The sequence below is a fragment of the Lathamus discolor genome, chromosome 1 (genome assembly GCF_037157495.1).
Source record: "Lathamus discolor isolate bLatDis1 chromosome 1, bLatDis1.hap1, whole genome shotgun sequence".
Lineage (NCBI taxonomy): Eukaryota > Metazoa > Chordata > Aves > Psittaciformes > Psittacidae > Lathamus > Lathamus discolor.
The window spans coordinates 70,783,294-70,806,125 of NC_088884.1; the positions used below are offsets into that span (position 1 = coordinate 70,783,294).

The 22,832-nt window shown below is 41.3% G+C and overlaps 1 protein-coding gene across 3 annotated transcripts; it reads right to left on the bottom strand.

Annotated features, from left to right (window-relative positions):
• Nucleotides 1–876: 876 nt before the first annotated feature.
• On the bottom strand, nucleotides 877–21,342 carry BPIFC (BPI fold containing family C). Of its 3 annotated transcripts, none has more exons than XM_065679329.1 (16): nucleotides 21,297–21,342; nucleotides 18,945–19,069; nucleotides 16,530–16,641; nucleotides 14,307–14,435; nucleotides 11,234–11,389; nucleotides 10,488–10,551; nucleotides 10,341–10,401; nucleotides 9,016–9,107; nucleotides 7,290–7,463; nucleotides 6,279–6,332; nucleotides 5,114–5,284; nucleotides 4,428–4,495; nucleotides 4,001–4,043; nucleotides 3,051–3,117; nucleotides 1,871–1,947; nucleotides 877–1,316 (listed from the first exon to the last, which is right to left on the bottom strand). In XM_065679329.1, the coding sequence occupies exons 2-16, from the start codon at nucleotides 19,045–19,047 to the stop codon at nucleotides 1,239–1,241; spliced, it is 1,449 nt and encodes a 482-aa protein (XP_065535401.1). In that variant the 5' UTR covers nucleotides 19,048–19,069; nucleotides 21,297–21,342; the 3' UTR covers nucleotides 877–1,238. The 3 variants fall into 3 exon arrangements, with proteins under 3 accessions (XP_065535401.1, XP_065535412.1, XP_065535390.1); XM_065679340.1 differs by lacking the exon at nucleotides 21,297–21,342 and adding an exon at nucleotides 19,972–20,043 and having other exon boundaries at nucleotides 3,051–3,114; XM_065679318.1 differs by lacking the exon at nucleotides 21,297–21,342 and adding an exon at nucleotides 19,972–20,043.
• Between the last annotated feature and the right edge of the window lie 1,490 nt (nucleotides 21,343–22,832).

The window sequence follows — 22,832 nt, forward strand, 5'->3', positions numbered from 1 at the left end:
CTGGCTCAGTCCAGGAGCCGGGCCCCGTTCCGCAGCCAGGAAATGCCGGGCTGGGTCCATCCTGCAGAGCCCCGGCCCCGCGTCCTGAGCACCCAAACACCTCCTGAAAGCCCAGCACCCCCCTGAAGGTGCCAAGGAACGCGGCAAAGACGGGGAGCGGTGCCGCCGACAACAGCGGCCGCCGGCTCTCAAACCTCTTCGACGCTGCTCCCTGCGCTCCACCCCTTTCCGCGCATCTTCCGCCGGCCCGGGCGGGGCGGACGCGAGTGCCGGGGCGCTGGGTGGGACTTGTCACTTGGGACGCGGGGATAGAGCCTCAGCTGGGCGGGGGGCGCTGCCAGGGCTCCGCGGAACCCGCGCCGGGGAGGCGGCCCCGGGTCCAGGGCCGGGCCTCGCCGTGCCGGTGCCCTGCCGGTGTCCGCCGCTTCCCAGGCTTTGTGCGGGGCGGCCGGCGGGGCTTTGTGTGGCCGACGCCGGTGCCGCTGCAGAGCGGACCCGGCTGTGCGGGGACAGCCTGGAAACGCGATCCCTACTCCCACGAAGGACCGGGCCGGGCCCCATCCCTTGGGCAGGGCTCAGAGCGCTCCGGGCTCGCTCCACCATCACATCACCCGCATCTCCCCAGACGCAGGTCAAATAAACACCAGTGAACCTCAGGAACCGCTGTGGGGCTCCAGCTCCTCGTGTACCCTGTCCCGCAGCCCCTTGGCGAGGTGCCGGGGGTCCCTCAGCACGCTCCTGGAGCGCCGTGTGCCGAACCCGCGTCCCCGGGCCCGGCACAGCTCACGGCGGCTCCTTGGGGATGGTGGGCACGGGGCAACGCTTCCCATGGCCGACCCCAGCAGCGAGAAGCCGGCTCGGCCCAGGCTGCTCCCTCAGCCCTGGCACCAATCCCGGCACCAGCCCATCCCCGGGGGTCTCACCTGGACCCCAGGGTCAGGGCAGGCTCTCAGAGCCCACAAACCAGGTCCCAAAGTGCAAACATCCAGAGCCTGCTCCTGAGGTGCCAGGACAGAAACCTGGTGCTGGGCGTCACCTACACATGGTGAGCTCAGGAACAGTGCACCAGCATGGATATCTACCCTTTGCCACTTAAAACTCCATCTGTGTGAAGACTCTCTGAACAGCACTCTCAGGTGACCGAGAAGCCAGCTCCCTAATCACAGCATCTACTCCCTACAAGCCAACAGAAGGAAGACTACATTTTTATCTTATTACTGTTTAAAAGCAAAGGGACATTAGGAGTGACTGTGAAGGTCCTCATCTTCCCCTTCCTTACGTTTGTAATCAACATCAGTGGAAATCACCAGATGACCCTGAGGAAAGAAGAACATATAAAATTACCTTATGTTCCAAACAGACATAGTGTCAGTACTCTGGGACTAGATCCCCTGGTAAGATCCTCAGCAGGACGGGAGACAAGAGTGCCTGTATGCCTTTTGAACCTCAGTTAACTTTAAGGTAGGAATGGGCTCTGATGTAAGTTAATACAGACCTCCAAAAGGCTAACACCACAGAGACACTCAGGTTGCCTATAAGCACAGGTCATAGAATGGTCAGAGTAGTGAGGGAGCAGTTAGGACCCACACACTCAGTGCTCCTAAGTCCTGCTGGGAATAGTGGAACTGTCCTTGTGGCATCCCCATGCTGGCATACCCCAAAGGGCTAGTGGACACTTTGCAACCTACAACTGCTAGGGGTGGGGAGGATGGAGGGCTCATTTTTGATCCAGAGTTTGGGTTTTATAGCTAGTGTATATTTAAAGCTTTTACTATTAGCAACATTTAGACTTACTCAGCACAGGAACACATAAAAATGCACAGGCCTGACAAAGAACAAGTATTCTTTAACAAGACATTGGGCTTCTCACCGGATTCATTTTTATTACAGGTCCAGTCAAGGTAGTGTGGGCCAAGTTAAGGAGAGGAAATCCTTTTTCTAGTTTATCTTTGGAAAGAAGAAATATAAATCCATTTGAATGTAATTACGAAATCCACATCAGACACATCTTTCTCAAGGAACTCTGTTTTGCAATTTCCCTTTAACCAGCTGCCCTTGTGCTTCTCAAGGGAGCTATTGTTCATACGTCCTAAAGAGCAAAAAATCCTATGGAAAAATTGCATACAAACCTCTTACAATCTCTTGGCTGTCTGACACTGGGACCTGCCTTTGCTCCTCTTCAGGATCTGCCACACAAGATCTGGTTCCTGATTTTTCCCATTCAGACTTGTTCTCCACCTTCTTTTCATTTTCTTCTCTATCTGACTCTCTAATCCTGTGTGTCTCTCTTATTCTCATGTATCCCTAAATCTCTGGATCAAGCCCAAATCTATTTCTATTTGCTTCTCTTTTTCTTTTGCATCCCTCCCTTTCATTCTAGGATGAGACATCCCTACCCATGGCAGGGGGTTGAAACTAGATGATCTTAAGGTCCTTTCCAACCCCAACCATTCTATAATTCTATGATTCTATCTCCTTTCTCCTCATCAAAGGAGGAAAACTCGCTTCTTCAGCAGTCTCCTCACCTCTGTTTACCTCATAGGCACCTTCTTGTACTCTTCCACCTGCTTCTTTCCACCTTCACTTCGTCATCCCTCACTCTCTGCATCCCACTAAGCTGATTTTCTATTTTGTCCTGTCTGTGGCAGCCAAGTGAAGACAAATGCAGAGGGAGGTGATAAAGTTAGAGATGCTACCCTGAAGCCCCAAGATGCAACTGTGCTTCTGTGCTTCCCCACTCCGGGCCATTCTCTGGTCATGGCTTGACTGTCAGGACAAGACTCAAGCACACCTCAGCTCTGCTGCCATGCTGCATCCAGTGAAAAGGAAACCCAGGCCCAGTGTTTGGAAGAGAGCCATGACTTAACTCTGTCCTAGCCCCTGATCCGGGTGACTGAAGTCCAGCACAGAGCAGACTGTAGCTCTCTCCAGATGTAGCCGAATGGACAGAAAACCTGCCATAACATAGTGTTTAAAGCTACGCACTCCCTTTTACGGTTTCAGTCTTGCTTTCCCACCAACTGTGCTCAGGAACTGGCCACAGTCCTTACCATTGATTACTGGGATCACTGCACTCCGCAAAGCGTAAGACAGAAAATTCTCTGCCAAGGACATCTGCTGTGAGGGGGAAAACACATTTGGTGATTATTGCCTGATGCCTATGGTATTGCAGCTTGACAGGGGAGATGGGAAGGTTAGAACTGGAGTGACATGCAAAAAGGTCAGAACAGAGCTTGACAATCTCAGGTAAAAAATACCTTTTTTAATTTCTGGGTGGCAAAACCTGCCCTGTCCTGGTGGTCTGTATTATGTCACTGTGATTAGTGCCCTCCTTTCACTGCAGAGTCACCCTGACCACTTCTCAGTCCACAGTGGATGATATAACAAATGGCATGGGTTTTCTTTTATGCCCCCTTTTTGAATCCCCTTTCTATGATATTACATTGAAGTGATTTAAGATAAGTCCTGAAACTGAGCTTAAGCCTGACTTTGTATCACTCCAACTGCTATGTCTACTCAATCCAGATACAAATTCAGGTTGGCTGTCAGAAACAGCTAGAAGAGGTGCTAATCCCATGCCTGTCTTAGTGCTGTTGGACGCTGAAGTGAGCAGAATCAACTTTGATGGCTTGCTATGTCATGCAGGCCCAGGCAGACATTTCTGATTGTTTCAATTAATGTTATATGGCAATAACTCTGTAATATTTGGAGCCCTTGATGAGAAAACAAAAACCAAACCCAACCAACCAAAACAAACAGACAAAACCCCAAACCAAATCAAGCCCCAAAACAAAACCCCAAACCCGAACAAAAACTTTAAGAGGTATTTCCTCTTACTGGAAAGAAAAAGAACAGAGAATATACTATTTTAAAGCAGAAAGAGCAGTGGCATGGTATCCCCAAGACAGACCAAGAATTGTCCAGCAACAAATTCAGATGAATTTCTGTTAACTCTGAAGGGCTCAGCTACCTTTCCTAGGCACTGAAAACATCAACTAACCTCCGAGAAACCACGAATGGAGTGCAGCAGGGAGAAGTGGAGCCTGAGGAAAAGAAGTAAAATAAGACAATTCACTAAACAGGATGAAAGCACAAGTTACACACACTGCTTGAAGCTTCATTTGTGGAATTTCACACTGATTTCATGCTGATGCACGCATTTAACTTTGCCAAAGACTGTTTGATTCCCAACAGCTGTTGATCAAAACTGGCAAAACTACAACTGAGTTCTAGAACCACTGGGATCTTTCTGATACTAATCTCTTCCTACAGTCATTTGTAGTACCAGGCTACGATTGTAAGACTTGGGAAAACAAATTTTTCTGGAACTGCCAGACACACATGCCTGCCATTTATCTTCAGATCACTGTACATACAATCATGGGGAAAACCAACATGTTGTTGCTTCCTGAATTTTCCTTAGTTACCTCTTCAGAAGTAATGAGATAATCAGCTTCTGTTTGGTTACTGTCAAATAGACTCTGGTACTGGCTGTCTGCAGGGAAAAAAAACAGAAACAGTCTGTGACTGTATACACAGACAGATACTGTCTTAGATACAGGCACAGATACAATTGCTTTTGTGACTGGAAACACAATGTCTAAAAGTTTTATTTGGTCAATATATGTAGATAGTGAAATGATTTGTGAATTTGCCACTTTCTGCCCGCAACCGAGATTGTGTGAGCAAAGTGGTAATACTGCCCTGATTGCCTCCTTATCATTAGGATCATTTAAGTCCTTGCATGGCTGATATAACTGGCTCAGTTTCAACCTAATGAAAAGATGTCTGGGGACACACTGAACTATTTTATAACAATCAGGTTAGAAAGAGTGGGCATCAGCTAATCACATTTTTATATATTACAGTTTATTCTGCAATGATGACTCAACCTCCCACATGGAAAAAAATGGCTTTCATAAGTAGCTCTTGCACCTGCCTATTAAATTCTACAATATGTGGTGCACATTTCCTCCCTGTGGAATACAACAGAGCAGTATGTATATTTGTGGCAGGCCACTATATGCTATTTTATGCTGATTTTCAAAGGATTTGGAAGATTACTGTGTGATTTGTTCAGCCCCAGCACTGAATGTTACCTCATATTACTTACTAGATTCCCTGCAAAGATGTACTGGGTGGTTGAATATGGCAGAACAGCAAACACTTCCACACAGCCAGTGATATGTAGGATGCATCTGTCTGCATTTAAACTGACCACAGGGGGTGAGGTAGCCATCAGCTTCAGCAGCATTGGGCATGCTGTTAAGTAACTCAGGGCAATCTGTGGAATTTTGAAGAGGAAAAAGATGTTGAACACAGAGTTAAGCTTTTCTTACGCCACAGTTTCTGTGGCTGAATAATAACCACCTGCTATATACTGATCCTCTTGTTCATTAACCTATATTAAAAACATACCATTTTAACTGCACCAACTGCAATGATGAAATTACCATTGCATATACTCTGAGTTTCAGAAACCATAAAACAAATGATGAAGTTTTAGACCCACTGATGTTGAACGTATATAGAGAAGCAATTTAAAGGTTGTTCGTGATAAAAGGATTTCAAGATTTGGGGATTAGCACTGCATGTTAAAGAAATGAGGGAAATGAGTGATTCCAGAAAAAAAGAAGAAAAAAATTACAATATAAAGAATTTGCATAAAAGGCAGCCTTCCAAAAGAGCCAATCTTTTAAAAACCAGAAACTCCTAGAGAAGGTTGGAACTAGATGATCTTTAAGGTCCCTTCCAAACCTAACCATTCTATGATTCTTTGACAAAACTTTAGCTTGCAGCACTACAGATTGCAAATGTCGTAATTTTATAGTAAATGCTGCTATATTAGGAAGGCATCTCATAATATCTCAGTTTCTTCTATCACATTTATAAACTTAGCTACTCATGACTATTACTGCCCATTGTATATAATCACCACGTATCTGTGCATAAGAGATCAGGCTACCAGTAGCAGAGATACCATCACTTTTAACAGGAATGAAGCAGACTGATCTCACAGATGTCTACCATTTAGTCTTTACAACTGTTTCAAACACTGAAAGCAAATCCCGCACTTAGAGAGGTAGAGAACTACTAAAGAGTAGTGTGATACAGTTATGATGGGGTAGACATGTATCTTTGAATCTTATACTAATCATAGACCAGCTCAATTTCTTTCTCTTCCAGACTTTTGCGGACAAGCTACTAGACAGTAATATCCATAAGAAACATTAGGTACTGCTCTTTCTTAAAAGGTTTGTACAAGTAAAAGTACCCACCTCCGGAACAAAATCTTTGAATAGGGCCGTATTTAGGTTAAAAGTTGTAGCAAGCTGTAAACAAATGAAATAAATTAGATCATTGTATCAGCTTGGAAATGAGTTGTTTTTTTAAAAGAACAAAACAAACCACAACATATCCTGTTTAGTTTAGTTTTAGATAATCCAAGTTCTGATTAAGTATTACCTTGCCCCAGAGTGATTCCTAGGGAGCCCACAGTGCTCTGTGGGACAGAAGAGTGACAGATTTCTCATGGACATGTTTCAGAAGGAGCTACCAGTGAATAAGCATTATTCCTTGAAAGAACAGATGTGGCATCCTGCTTACTTCCTGCCTTTGGGACTTTCTTGGATGAAATACACTAAATCTGTCAGAGGCAGTCAAAAATCTCAATTGGTCTCTTGCTACTGACTTTTGATGATGTTTGTCAGTGCCACTTGTTTTTAACAAGACCCTCTTAGCACCATTTCAGTTAGCAAAACTTCTTGGAAACTCTTGACTGTTAATGCCAGTATGGAAACAGCATTTGTGAAAGAAGTCTTGTATGCTGTTCACCCACAGCTGAAAGCTTAGCTTCCTTGCACCTATTTCTTACCTCAATCTGCTGCTCTGTTAAGTCTGAGGGTTTGTTTTAGCTCTCAGCATAACCAATACTTTTGTTGTGAGCCTCTGTGCAGCAGACTTTGGCTTCAGTACACTTTTTCCTGTTTTGCCTTTTCCTATGTGGAATACATGCAGAGAAAAGCTTTTTGTTTTGTTCTTTCTGCCACTTCTTGCACATCAACTCTGTGATGTTCTTATCTGTCATTCCTTGCTTAGAGGTGACAAGAATTTCAGATTTTGACTATTTAAAATGATGGCATACAGAATGAACGCCATGAATTCCTCCTACAAGTGGTAGAAGTGTGACCCAAATCTGTGCGCAATGACAAATATAATGCGTTACTCTCCTTTGCTGCCTATCCATACTGCTGATACATGTAATTCTATTATATGCAAACTATACTCACCTCTTTGGACATGGTGATGTTAAAGGCCCCTGCTCTGTAGTAAGCCAGTGAAGCAGACTTAAGAAAGTAACTGGAAACTCCCAGGTATAGCATGGAATCATCCTTGTTTGGGAGAGAGAATGGAGCTGGCACAAAGGGAGGGTCTGTGCGATTTCCTACTGGATAGACTGTGCCCTGCAAAGAATCATTGTCAAGTATTTCTAGTTATAAACATTTGTAGCTGTCAGAATACATTTACAGTGGTTAAACAGAAAGAAATCTTCCTAATCTGAAGAAAAGCATGACATTTAAGAAAACCTGAAGTAAGCAAAGAAGTTTTTGATATGCTCTAGAAATCAGCTCTTTTGAAAAAATATAGGAATCACAGAGAAAGTTTGAGTTTGAACATTCATGTGACTATTCTGAACTGCAGCTATGTATGAGACACACACCAAAACCATCCTCTGGGTCACAGTTTTCTTTCTCTTGTGGCAAAGACACATTTGTTAATTTAATTTAATTCTAATAGTGGCTTTTAAAGAAAACCTTTGAGCACACCCAAAAGCACTGGAAGTTGCTTAGGACAGGGACACAAAGGAGTCTTTTATACCTCCAAAGTCTTAGCCCTGGTCCAGCTGACTCAGTTTGGGTGCTGCACAGGTGTGGACCTTGGTTCAATCAGTAATTCAGAAAATTACCTTGGTTCAGAAAATAGTTCTTAAAATTGGAGAAGGTATGTGAGCTCAGACCATGTAGGACAAGAAAAGTGAGAACAGGCAGTAAGTAGCGTATTTATTGACACTGTAATGCTTAGCAGCTGAAAGATTCAACAGGAAAAATACTGACATGGAAAGATATAAAGCTCTAAGAAAAAGAGTTGAGAGTTGGAAGATGGTAACTTATAATCATCAAGAAGCAGCCTGTTCCAAGGAACACTGAAGAACAGTAACTTCCTTAACCAATAACTGACTTACAAAGACTCATCTGGTATCCCACTGGGGTGTCAGCATGTTAAAGCTTAGCCTGTAAGTTCTAGTCAGCTATAGTACCTGATAAATGACTGCTTAGTACATTTAAGCTACGTATATCCTGCTTGCAGTGGGTTTTGTGGGTGGCAAAAGTTACTTGAACAAAATAACTAAGAAAGAGAGTTCCAACCGTAGCTCTAGCACATCTTTTTTATCTGAAGTCAGTTTTGAGAGCCATGGGGATGCTCTGAATTACAAGGACTGTTGAAGTTGCTAGAAAAGCTGAGTGTTGCTGAGATATCTCTTGCTAAAAAAGGTGAAAAACAGATAAAAAAGGAACTGCTGTCTGCTGCTCAAGTCTTATTTTTCTGGATGTGACCTGTACATATACAAGATGTTGAGTCATCCCAAAACAAATGCTTTGGATTGCAATAAAATTGGTAGCCATCATGGATTATGTATCACGAGTAACAGGCAAAGACCAAGTAGAAGTGGAAGAGCCATGTATCTGAAGAACATCTTTATGCTGTTTCTAAAGCACCTCTGAAGGGTTTCAACTCTAAAATAGCTTTGGTTATTTAACAAATGCAGTTAATTTATTAAATGAACAATTGTGTCTGGTTTCCAAAATAGCTCTTGACCAAAATGTCCAACTGTCTTACTGCTTTTCTAATTAAATACTGGAGAGGCTGAGTAAGACTGTAGTAAAAGAAAATGAATCAACACAAAAGAGAATTAAAAAAATCTCAGAAAGCATGATGGTATTAAAGACAAATTACCTTCAAATCCAAGTTCATGTGTGATTTGAAGACTGCAGGAGAACTAACTAGGGAATAGTCTATTTGTGCAAAGGCATCAATCTGGCTTAAGACTAGAAGGATGGATAAAACCAAAACATCTGTTATTACAAAAGCACATCACAAGCAGTTACTGTTTAGCTAAAGGAAAAGACATGATAGAAGTTATGAATCTGAAGAAGAATAATGGTGGGAAAAGGAAAATGAAAATAAAAACATGTTATAAGGGAAAAAGAGTATTCCCTCTGGAAAAGTCAGATTGGCTAAAACTAACTCACATACCATGTAGATTAATACACGTGCTTACTACCGTTTTTAAGATTTTCACTTCCTTATTCTTCTGAGGAGGTGCTATACCTGGGATAAGTGGTCTATGAGTTGGTGATCGCAATCTCCCCCTGCCAGAATTACCTTTCCCCTAGTTTCATCTGGTTTCTGCAACTCTATACAGTACCTGATGGACTGTTGCCCTAACAAACCATGATTCACTTCTATGGTCACCATCTGAGACAGATATAAAGTGCTACCCACTGTTAACATTTGAACAAGTCCACCAAACAATTCAGCAAAGCTAACGTTAAGCTTTAAGCTCTGACACCAACAGTCCCCTCTCCAGTCTGTCCAACAAATAGTACTGGGAAAAAAACTCACCACAACCACCAAAAAGAAAAAGAAGAAAAAGAGGAAAAAAAGCAAAAAAGCTGTGGCATTGATTATAGTAGTGAAAATCTTATTTGTGGTTTTGGACATGGACTTGTATTGTCTTCATGTCTTTGCAATACACAGGCATTGTAACTGGTGGGAAGAGAAACCTGGTTGGAAGAGAAACCGGGTTACTGTGATAGTCTTTCTGCACCATCTTGTTATCTCATTGAACCCTAGTTCAAAACAAGATGTGTTATGTTTATAAGATCTTACAGGACTGCAGTGCAGGATGGGATATTTGTGAGGTCTTTAGTAGATTACTGCTAACTCAGTTTTTCTGAGTCCAGGTTTTCTAATGTTCACAGTACCAAGAGCATAAAGGATCAGCATGAAAATGTTCATCTTGAAAATCTAAGGAAATAACACAAGTCAGCTACAGCAGACTGAAAACTTACAGGTGACTTGCTACAGGCACAGAAGAAATCTGAATATTATACATAAGGTGCATGCAAGAGATTTCTAGAGTGGGGTATGGAATAGGTTACAGAACAATGGCTGTATTTTTCTTCCCTTCTTTTTTTTTTTTTTTTTGTACTGTGAATGCAGAAAAAGTTTGGTGTCTAATAAAAAAGGCTACAATTTGCCCACTATGAACAACTCACCCTTATGCTTTCTAAGCTGCGCATCCATCATCTGGATTTTGTATTTGATATTTAGGCATAGCTATATGAAAAGAGAGACAAGTCAGTAACGACAGACCTTTTTATCAATTCTCCCTTCACTAGCTGAAACCATCTTTGAAAACTTACATTTTTATTCAATTTGGTGTGAATGGGCTTCTCAAGGTAACCAGATAGAAAGCTGTAGATCCAGCTGGAGGAAAGGACATTAACACAATGACTTTTTACCATGGATTGATATCCTTGAAAGATAAAATCTGACAGACTGGGACATCAATGTACTTTACAATAATGAAAAGCCACTGCAGCTATATTGGTAGAGTGAACAGTTGACTGTTTCTATTAATTTGTGAGTCTCAGATAAATGCTAGGGGTTCTCAGTCTCTATTTAAGAGCTATTTAGAAGGAAACCTGTGAAGTTGTGAATGTTCATGTTAGCATCTCGGTAAACAACGCTCACTTAGCCACATTTTGAGTATGACAAACAGGTTTCTAGAAAATCACAATGAGAACTGCAAGCATTGTTTTATTCTTAAATTGTAGATCAGCTTGTCAAAAGGCATAATCAGCCCAGACCACCTTCATACCTGCAAACCTCCATTTGGAAACTTGTACTCTTTAATATGCTCAAATGGCCATTTTTCATATGCAGTATGTCTAGTCAGCTTATTTGCTGGCACATGCACAAAGAAGTGTGGATTAACCACATTTCACATGCTCAGCAAAGGATCCTGGTTTTGAAAACAGACCTTTAAAAATCTATTTACACACCTTCAATTATTAATTGCATTCTGTAACTGGATCCCTAAAAATAAAAATTTGAATATACTACAAACCCTGCTGCTTCCCACAAAGTAATTTGAAAATTTACCTACCTAGATTCACCACTTAACTTGACTTTTACACTGTTAATGCTCGTCTGGCAATTGTGTGGCAACATGGACAAGTGGCCTGTGCTATCCCGTGACACTTTGATGATAACTGCAATAAACAGTCCTGAGACTGACACCGTAATTCCTCCTTGGTCTTTGCTGCTCGGAGAAAAGAAACAAACTCAGTCAAGGAAACATCTGCTTTAAGGGAACAATGTAAGAAACTATCTATAAATCAAGTTGGAAAGGACTTCTTGCTTCTATCATCTAGAATGAAGAATGGGTTTTCTAGGGATTAAAGTAGATTAGGGACATGCACGGTATTCAAAAAACAGATTTTATGCGTGAGTTTCCAGGATGTGAATTTCCCAGTGTTGTGCAGGATTTGACAAGTTTGTAAAAATGTCACAATTTCACAGCAACACAAGACATTCCAGTCCTTCGAACAGATTACCCCGAAGGCCTTCAGGACTGCAGCAGCAGAAGCCAGGTTGTTAATAATATATAACCCAGTGGTTCTCAACTTTGTAATTGTTATACATTCCTCTTTACTGTAATGATTTTCAGTAACCCTTTAAAATGTATAATTACTCCATTCTTTGTTCAGCCCCAAACCCACTAATCTTCCTTTCTGTAAAAATCCCTACTAAGACCCCAACAAAAATATCTTTATATCTAAATCCTTATATCTAATTCCATTTAATTTAGGTATTGGGACTACAATTAGGAGTTGCGGAAGCTGTAGAGCATACAAAGAACTGAACAGATGTTAGAGCAGCCTTGTAAAAACCTTATTAACCATAACAGACTGTCGCTGAAAGTATCAGTTTTCATACCTTCATCCTGATTACTTAGGTTTTCTTTCCCCAGGCATTACTAAAGTAGCTGCACCGTACTACAGAGAAAGAGCCCATGCCAATACGAAGCTCAGACCACGAGTCTTTCTGCTTTCCTCTATATTTTTCGAGCTAAGCAAGTCCTGGGGAAAGAAGATGTAATCCTAAAAGATTAATCTCAACCCAGCCCCAAACCACAGACTACCCCTGACCAAAGCGGTGAGTAGTACTGCCAGTCAGAAAGTCCCTCCTACCACCACTACCATTTTAAAATGCAACTTTCAGTCCATATATGTGCATTAGGTGGCTATCTGGAGAAAGCACCATTCTTCAGACCCTCATTTTCCAGTCCCTAACCAAACCTCCATATCACAAGTCATTAGGGAAAAACATTTTCCCAAGGAGGGTTGTGCAACACTGGAACGGGTGCATTGGAGAGGTTGTGTCATCACCATCCTTGGATAAATAAAATCACTGGACAGCTGACCTGATCTAGTCTGGTGACTTCTCCGTTTTGAGAAGAAGGCTGGATAAAATGATTTCCAGAGATACTTTCTACTTTCATCCTTGAGTAACAGGGACCACTGCAAAAGGATCTCAGCCCTCCTCCCTTTCTGGGCTGTTTGGGAGATGGGGAGAAACCCAGGTTCTTAGGTCCTCTGTTCCTGCATCCTTATATCTGCTCTTCTTCAGGAGGAATCCTGAATCACTGGGGCAAGGTCTCAGCTCCATGCCTCCAGAAGCAAAGTGTGCCAAGAGATTTTAGAACTGGCAGAGTGCTCTGGGACAGTGAAGAGGAGGGCTACAGTGAGAGCTGGAAATACAGGGATAACACTATCACAACTAAAAAGCTGTGGTAAGACCCATCTTACTGACCCTGGAAACAGCCCAGGAGGGGCAGGTGGTTAACAGTCTCCCTTGGAAATCTCATTTTCATCTGGCTCCTCTTGGTCAGCTATGCAGTAAGCAACATGTAGAGAGCTAGGGGGTGAGGAGTGGGCATATTCTGGATCTGTCTAAACATACAACCATTTACAAAACTTAACATTGAACAGAGCAGTCCTTCAAAAAGGTAAGAAAATCCCTTCACTCCCTGAACTCCACCAAAGCTGGCTCTGACCACCTCCACCATGATCTGCTTCACCTAATCCTGCACACCAGCTTCCTGCCTCCTTCACTTAGAGTCTTTGCTTTGAAGTCTTCAGAGTTTTACGTATCTGGGGTCTCTCCAGATTATGCCCACGTCCTTATCCTCTAGCAAGACAGAAGGTGACTTCGTGTTTGGGAACAGCTGATTTACTCTGCTGAACACGGTATCCTTTTCCTCACAATACTGGTATATCGGAAGGAACAAAAGACAGGTTGGGGACATGGTGACAGCAATTTCCAGCCATCAGTACTGAGACTGAATGCAGAACTTCATGTCCATACTCCTTTAAAATTGGGACATGCTGTGAAACTTGCAGCCTGGCGATGTATCTTGTACTATCTGGCTCACGAATAGAGCAATACCTACTGCTGTTGCCAGTTCCTCCATTAACCCAAACTTGTAGCGATAAGCACCTTGTCAACTTTTCTGATATCCCAGAAGCCTTAGCCCTCTCCCTGCCCACAAGAAAATCTAGAATATTTTTATGTTCTAGAAAATTCTAGAACAAAAATGCTGAGGTAAAAAAGTGGAAAAATCAGTATCCAATCATGTCATTAAAAAAAATCTCATACGGCACAGGCACATGAAGCTAGGTCACTTTTCCATAGTGACTTTAATTCTGGAGTTTCCAAAGTTCTGAAGTGGTTGGCATTGTGACAGTGCCCTTCCTTTTACAGAAGCACTTTGAACGAGAATATACACTACAGCAGCAAATAGATAATTAGCTATAAAGTCAACCTTCTGGTTATACTGTACAATGAAAGTAACAAACATGGCCTTTGTGGTCCTGAATATTCCTGTAATATCATGTAATATACAGTCTGGAAAACCTGAGCAAAGTAACAGATGTCTGACCTGATACTTCCCAAAGAGACAATCTGAGGGATGGAATAATTTAAAGCAAACAAACAAAAAAGCATTAGTTGGCAGGGGATGTGTTTCCTTAAGAAGTTTATTCTAATTGACTGTTATTAAATGATAGAGTGTATCTGACCTGAAAAATAATTACCAAGGACATTTCTTAATCTCATTTGCAATCATTCTCCCATATCCACTCCCTCCCACCTGCATCTCTTTGTACAATACTTACAGCAGCCATGCATCCATTTTCCAGTCTGCACTGATCATAGCAGAAGCATGTGCCACTGACAGACTAATGCCAGTGCCAGGAATAAAGGAAGCAGAAGATTCTGGGAAATCTACAGCATTAATTCTCAGCCTACAGAACACAGAAAGCAGGGTATTAGACTTCATGTCAAAAGAGTAAGAACAACTTCTGATCACTGAAAACCCTTCAACTATAAAAGGCAAAGTTTGTGCTTTGGTGAAAGAATTCCTCAGAAATGACTGACCCTTGTATATTTTAGGGAAAAAAAGACACTTGCACCATTACACTTAATAGCATCCTTGGAAAAAAAAGCCTTGATATCTGGCCAGGCAAAAAAGTATGTCTGGCTAAAACAAAAACCTCCCCTTGGGAGAAAAAAAAAAACTCCTCAAAGCAAATGTGTTCACTGGGGTAAAATAAGTCTGTGTGTTAAACCCAGATGCTACATGTATAAATATATCCAGGTTGCCTGAAAGCTAGCATTTGCTGAAAAACACCAAAGTTTCTCTTTCCCTAGTCCATTCCCTTTCCCCAGCAAAGGGTTCTGGAGAGGATCCATTTTTCTTAACAAAATCTTACTTTAAGATTTCCCTGTCAAAACAAATGTTTCTGATACTCAAGCATATTGTCTGCAAATGGCTGTGTTGAATTAAACTGAACAATGCAAAGATAGCAGCTGTAATCTTACCATGTAGCATACATTCCTCATTGTTTCCTGATATCTGTCAGAGATCTCAGAAACAATTGTCTTTAATCTACTTTTCCCTGGGCAGAAGGCACCAGCTTCTTTTGGTTAAAATTACCATAATTTTCCAATAACATGTTGGGCAGCAGTAAGGATGCCTTTAGTAATCTTGTTTGCTTGCAGTGAGCTAAAGTCAGATTATCCACTGGGAAGATGGCCAATTTTGAGAACTATGGTTGGGAGAATGAACCGGGGTTTTGAAGACCATGTAATGATTTAGGCTGGAATGGGACCTCAGGAGATTTTATGGTTCAACCCCCTACTCAAAGCTGGGCCAACTCAGGGGCCCCGCTCACTTGAGTCTTGAATGCCTCCAAGGATGGAGATTCCCCAACCTCTTTGAGCCCCTTCTCTGGTGCTCCCTAGCATTTTTTGGTAACTTCTAATTGGAACTTTTCTTGATGTAACTTTTGTCTGTTGCCCATCGTCCTTCCACTGTATACCACTAGGGAGAATCTGGCTCCATATTCTCTATAATTACCACCCAGCAGACAGTGGAAGACATGCAATAATACACATGCACCTCTACCCCCATAGCCTCTTCTTCTCCAGCCTGTCTAAACACAGATTTCTCAAATGTGCAGGGATTAAGGTCACAAGGATGGTATAATGGAATGAATCTGTCTGGAAAGCAGGCTGTTAGAATAGAATGAATCCTGCCGGCAGGGAGGCTATTAGGAAAATAGCAGGTATAGGTAAAAGATGCAGCAGAAAGTACATGAAATTTCACAGACTGGTATTTCTTGCCAGGGTAATATGTAAGGAAAAGGAAGTAAAATGCTACTGACCAGCACAGCTTAGCTTGATAATAATATTAAAAGACCAGAAGTTTCTGTTTTTCTGAAACAGAAAAACAGCCTATTGGAAGACGGGATTGAAGGCTGTAGAAAACCCTGCTTTTCTGTTAGTCTTATTTGGAGAAATTGTAGGAAACTCTACAAAACTTTTTCCACTGGCTGCTCCTGGTACAATGATTTTCCTCAGCAGGAAATAGGTGTCGAGCCCTGTTCAATCAAAATCCTGATTTACCATTGTAAATCCATACAAAAAGATTCTGTAAAAGTCATCTTCCCACTATGTCAGCCCAGATGATACTAGCCCCTGCACACATTTTTATCTTAGCCCTTTGTCGGCTTTTTCTCATCAAACACAAACAAACAATCTTCACTGCTAAAGGTCCTTTCTAGTATCAGATTATTAGTAACACCAATTCCACCATCTTTCCCATCCATTTCCCCTGCTCTGTCATAGTCATGCATGTGTCTTACCCCAAACGCTGATAAAAAAACCCTAAAATAATATCAAGGTGGTCCTGCAGAAGCTTTCTAAAACTCATCTTCAAGTGTGGTAGCAGGAAGGACTTAAAAAGCAAATCAGAACAACAACAACAAAAAGGCTGCATAATTATTACTATGTGGTAATAATAAGCTGTTTCATCCTAAAACATTGAAATGTATTACCTTGAAATGACATAGTTGACCTTAAAAACTGAGAAACTCTCCTGCCCACTCCAGGTTGGGAAAGTCTCTTTCAGTACTTCTTGCTTCAGGAGCTCCATCCCAATCCTCCTGCCTACAAGGGGACAGAGAAAAGCATATGCCTTGCAGGTTGGATTCAGGCACCCAAAGGTCCAGATACACTGTCAAATAATTTAATTATCACTTTTAACACAGTTCTTGAAATGCTCTGATTCTATGATCCTTACCTAGACCTCCTTCCAGCTACTTATACACCCATTTATAACTTCTATTAGCCTCAAGAACAAATCATTTAACCCAAGATCAAGATCATCTGTTAGGATCACCTTGTCCCTGAGTTGTATTTTGTATTCTACAGCTTTTGTCAGGTTTCTGAAACTGTTATACTTCCTTCACTTCAATAGCCTTGGGAAACACTTGGTCATCACCTTTACCTCAAATTGTCTCACAGCTTTTGGATGAAAAAGACAGTTAAGAAGGAGCAGGATGACTTCTATATGTAGTGTTTACTTAAGAAAAAAGTGTAATATACGCATCTGAAGTGCTGGCATGTCAAATGCGGAACTATGTGGATTGTTGCATGTGTACAGGAAGTTGTTTGAGGTTTAAAAACAATCCTTTCAACTGTTTTCTTCACATGTGTTTTGGAGTACATTTGTTTTGCCACTACACCTTATACATTACAGTATGCTGCAGATTTCTGACTTATTTCCTTACTTTCCCTCCTTGCTTTAAGGAAGCCCTACTCTTTTGAATACTTCAGTGCTACTTGTGCATTGCTAATACACCTATAACCAACAAACAGAACATCTTTAAATCCCAAACTCCTCATGTTTTCCTTCTTTTTGCTCATCCGTGATAAAGATACTGCTAAAACTTTAATATAGGAATGATGTTCTGCTTTCAGATATATTTAGCATCAGTTTCTTTAGCTTTTGGCCATACAGTTGCCAAATTCAAAATATGTATTTTTTTTTTCTCCCCCAGGCTTCAGCATATTAAAAAAGCAAAGAACTGAAATCAATAACTCATCATTGGAATACCTTTTTATAAAATGCATCTTTTATGAAGGAGAGGTAACTTACGATTCCCTCAGAATTCCTACCTCCAAAGCAAAATATGGGCTCCCACTGAAATAATTCAAAGCTCTCTTACGGCTGTCAGTGAAGGCAGCCAGTGATCCTGGTGGAATTTCTCTGAGTGTTCTTGCAGCAGGAAAGGAGCACGCAGGCAGGATCTATCGGCTCAGGCTTCAAATCTCATATTACGAGAAGATACATGAAAGGCACCATGCTCTTGAAATACAAGAAATACCTTTGGGAGGCACACTTAATGCCTGTTCTTGCTACTAATGGAAGGGTGTTGGCTCAGCACTTGGAGGCCAGGCTGAATGTCACAAAACGTGCTGGGCTCACACTAAGAAATACCAGCCTGAATTCTCATTTCTAAGGACATGAGAAATCCCTAGGGAGCAACTTCTCCTGTATATCATAAAAAGGTATGAAGATCAGTCTGTCTTGGGTGACTGATGTTTGCCCTGCACTTCTCAACTCCTCAAAAGCCTTGAAAACAATGCTCATACAGAGAAATAAGTGTACCTGATCCTTTCTTTCATCTCGAAGGCATAAACACTGAGCTTCTACTTTTCATTACACAAGTCTATTGTTTGCCTGTCAGCATGTTCAGAACATAAATGACAATTAATCCTTAGCATGACCCAGCCTTTGTTGAATTTGTACCTTGTTAACCTTGATTATTAATTCTGTAAACAGCTGAAATTATACTATGTGCCCTTCACACCCATGGACTAGGTCTTAGGTAAGAGACAGTGGAAGTTAGCATGAATAGAAAGAATAAGGAAAATATATTGTGGAAATTGCTGATATTCTATTAAGGGGCAGAATTATGGCAGGCAGTTATTAGATTTTTTACTGATTATCAGATGCTATCCCATGCCAAATAGATGAACGGGAGTAAAGGTGTGCTGCTACTTGGGCTGTCCCAAAATGATAAGCTTTTTTTCCAAATTATGTCTTATTATCTTCAATAAAATATTGCAATTCCAATTAGGTTTTTGACACTTAAAAAAAAAGAGCAATTATATGGCCATCTCATTCTAGTTCTAAGAAAGTAGATTGATATGAGGAATATAGTAGAAACACTGCTGGAGTGTAAGAGAATCACCAATGGAAGAATAAATTCACACTCAGGGTGCACAAAAAAGAAGGAAATAAGTGAGAGAAGAGACAAAGGGTGCTCCTAGTGTGAGGTGACAAAAGGAATTTATTCTATTTCAGTATTTAAGGAGCTTGTTTCTACACTGCACCTTTATTAAGGAACTGTATTCTGTGCATAATGTATTTATCATGTATTAACTTCAGGCAATGTCTGACATACCATAGTCCAGCCCCTTCTGAGTAATCTTCACTTTAAGACCAGGATTAGCCTCAAGCTGCAAGGACAGCCAACACAGCAGGAAAGAATACCATGTCTTTAGCATCTTCCCACCTTTGTGTCAGGACCTGTTAACAACATTCATGATACAAACATGATCATAAACAATGCATACCATAAGTGGCAAAAAATCTGTATCCATCACTTCCCTCAAGAAAAATCTCCTCTGTTTCAATTTGTGTACCTGTCTCACCCTAGTGAAGTACTCTACTTACCAGTCTATAGATACCACCCACATTTGGTTCCTCCTTCGTGAACAGTCTGCAAAAACTTTAAATAAAACTTGCAATAAAGATTACAGCTGAAATCTGCCCAAGAAAGCTTCTGAGGAAAAAAATCACTAGCATTGTCTTGTACAGGTTTATCACAGCCATAAAACCACACAAACTGATACTCTACCACTTAAAAGAGTATCTCTGAGGAAGAACTGTATCCTTGTTTCACCTTAGTCCTGCACTAAACTCTCCAGTTGTGGCCCACAGAGGAATTTCTTTCATTTCCAAATATTCAGAAAAGAAACCTCAACAGGTAACAAACACAACACAAACAGTTCTGAAACGTGATAGCAAATACAGTGTCTCCCAACCTGAAGTCCAGAAAGAGCACTTTAGTTTCACTAGTATCTCTGCTGTTACCACAGAACTGGGACTGGATTTTTCAGTTTCTCTCTTGGTCCATTGTTTCTAGTTACTCTGCAGCATGCTCAAATATAGGTACGTTTTCTACAGCTCACTCAACAATGCCAAGTCAAAAAGGACTCAATAGCTTCAAGACTTTAACCCTTCCTGCACACTGGTATTCCATATGGAAAACCACCTCTGAGGGGAAAGGAATACAAAATCTATGTTTGACAGGAGAGGTATATTGGTGGGAATACTTAAAGAAAGCAGCAAATAACAAAGACACAAGTTTGATAAATGACATAAAAGCATGTGATCTCCACCTCTCCACAACTACTGGAAATACCCACAGAAAAACTCCAGTAAATTCTTGTCTGTGGTTTCCTCCATTTAGTGTGGAAAGCAATGCTATCCACTTCCCAACTCCTGAGGCAGCAGTCACTCCAGCACAATGAAATCTTCAAATAGAATCCATAGGAAGAAAACGCTGCCCTTACCCCACAGGTGATATTTGTGAGGTCTGGGACCTCCCTAATCTTCTGAAAGCTTTGCAAAAGCACTGCATTAGCACAGCTCTTCCTGATTGTGGCTTGCCTACTGATGCCCTTCATACAGTCTTTCAAAGCCTTGGAGTAGAGTTGCCAGAGAACTATTAACCTGTGCCAGTCTGCAAAACAAATAACATAGCTCGAGAGCCTAAATAGAATCCATTAACAATGAATAACTCTGTTGGGAGGCAGTTGTCTGATGAACTGATGGAAAAAAACCCACTTTCCACTATTTGGATCCACTGAGTTCATGCTGCTGACCTCTGTAACTGCCCTATCAGAGCACCTGAGCCAGGACTACTATATTCATTTTTACCAAAGTCCATTTAGCAAAAAAATAACCAGTGTTCTTCTAGCTTTGCACTGCACACTGCCCTCATGATCAAGAATAGAAGGGTGCTCTTAAGCTGGTCCCCAAGAGACACGGGAAGACTTAAGAAATATCAAGACCTTGGGCAGGAATGCAGCACATATTACTTGCCTGGGATCTACACAGATTCAGACCTGAGTCCATCATTTGTGTATATCTATTCTAAGCTTTCCTCTCTGCTTCCAGCTGTTTGGCTCACTCATTAGTCACTTGTACAACTGAATGTATGCATTCAGCTACTTTCATGGAGGTGGCAGCAGCATGAGGCAGCCTCTCAACCTATGTAACTCCTATCCTGGTCTTACATAAATTGCAGTCCTGTAAGAAGTCAACACAGATTCTTAGAAGGTGGATGCAGTAATCGCACTAAGAAAATCCTCTTGACCAATTTCGTTCATCACAAGATATAGGAAATCTTCCTCTGAGAATCTTCCTCCACGGGTGGAGCCTCTTTTTACTACACAGAGAAATTTGATTTCATGCTACTAATGCAAAGGTATCAAACTCTGTCTCTGATATGTCACTTCAAAGACTTTTGCTCTGCACACAACTCAGCAATTACTGTAAAGAAACATGTAAATCAAAGAAAACATGGTAGTAGCTAAAAAGGTCTGAAGCAGTCTGGCAAACCCTAGAAAAAACCCTGAAAGGTCCTTTGCTCCATATGACTCTCAAGGTTTTCATCAGAAACAGAGATGTGAAAAGCCAGGTTAGCAAACTTCAGACACCACTTAAGGGTCATCTTTAGACAACCAACCTGAGATGGTGTAAAGCAGAGTTCCACTAAATATGTTAGCCACAGAGCACTAGCATAATGGGCTTTAAAATGCCTTTTAGGAATAAAGTGGACCACCATCAAGCTGCAAGAAGTTAGGAGGTTCTTTCCACTGCGATTGATTTGAAACTCCTCCCCCACTGGCACATTTAAAATGGTACTTCAGATTTTCACAGATCTCCTGATGATGCTCCAGCCTTCTCATTCCACTACCTCTCGCATCTTCCAGTGTGACCCTAGTCATTCGTAGTATGAGTATCCTAAAGGTTAATATATACACGTATGTATTTATTTAGATGTATGATAAAATACACTCTTTATAGTGGCAAATACAGAAAGAAAAAGAATGGAAAAGGTCCACACTCAGTTTTCAGGGAAAAAAAAGGAAATAATTCCATGAGGCATATAACTGAAGCAGAGACCTTTACTTTTTATAGTTCTCTACCATGGGAAGTTGACTGCAGGTCAACAGGACTCCAACTATATTGAGTTCCAAATTTCTCAAGAGAAACCACCAGGGCTATCAATAGGGTTTTCCTTCTTTGGTGGAACAGACCCTATTACTTGTGTTTTACATTGACCATGTAGGGGAGAAAAACCCTTAATAAAGTACTTTTGAGTCTTTAACTCAACCAATTGTCTTTAACAACCATTCTGAGCTACTTATAGCCAGCTTTCCTCAGTTATCATACTGTATATTATCTTAATGAATTAGACTTAAAAATAATTCACTATTTCTGATGAGGGTGAACTATGCTGAAAGTCAAAATTCTTCTGAATAGAACCATTTCTTCAAGCTTGTAAGCACACAGGTTTCCTGTACTATTTTGACACAGTGCTCTTCCCAGCCTGAGGTCAAATTTATCCATCGCCATTGGAAGTCTCCTGCCTGCAGACTGAAACAAAAACGAAAAAGGTGGAGAAAATCAAATTGCTCATCAAGTAACAGCCCTTTAAGAAAGATGTGTGAGGAAATATGTAATAATACCAACTTATTTGAAATGTGTACAAACTTAAAAGCCGTGGAAAATGTTTTAGCCTGTCATCATGACTATTTCACAGATGTTCTCCTATTTAATACTGTTGTGTAGAGAATATGTCTAAACCTTACACTGAAGCATGATTCATAAAATTCAAAGGGACAATTGGCAGAATGCCATCAGAAATGCTCACTTGTAAACGGTGTAGCTGGTTACCTAATAATAACTACTACAGCAGCTCCTGGGAAACTGAACTATTTTGTTTCAGGCAATTGCTTTAGCTTGTGCAAGATACTGAAATAATGTTTCAGCTGGAAATATCACAAGTGTACCCAGGAACATTTCTCATACTAGGGAAGCCTTCTCCACCCTTCCTAGAGTGCAGACTACGCTGCCCTGGTGACAGTGAGAACGCTGAAAGGTGACTGGGACAGGGGCGACACTGAAGGACAAAATGGAGTGAGGCATCCATGGCTACTGGATAATGGTCATGATGTTGAAGCAGCAGCATGACTCACTGGACTCAACCTTCTTCAAG

Excerpts from the sequence above, each read along its gene's own strand:
- BPIFC (XM_065679329.1), bottom strand. The coding sequence starts at position 19,047 with ATGCTAAAGACATGGTATTCTTTCCTGCTGTGTTGGCTGTCCTTGCAG. Across the intron at positions 16,642-18,944 it reads TCAGAAGGGGCTGGACTATG|GCAGGAGGATTGGGATGGAG; the intron begins GTATGTCAGACA and ends GTCCCCTTGTAG. Across the intron at positions 5,285-6,278 it reads TCAAAGATTTTGTTCCGGAG|ATTGCCCTGAGTTACTTAAC; the intron begins GTGGGTACTTTT and ends AAAATTCCACAG.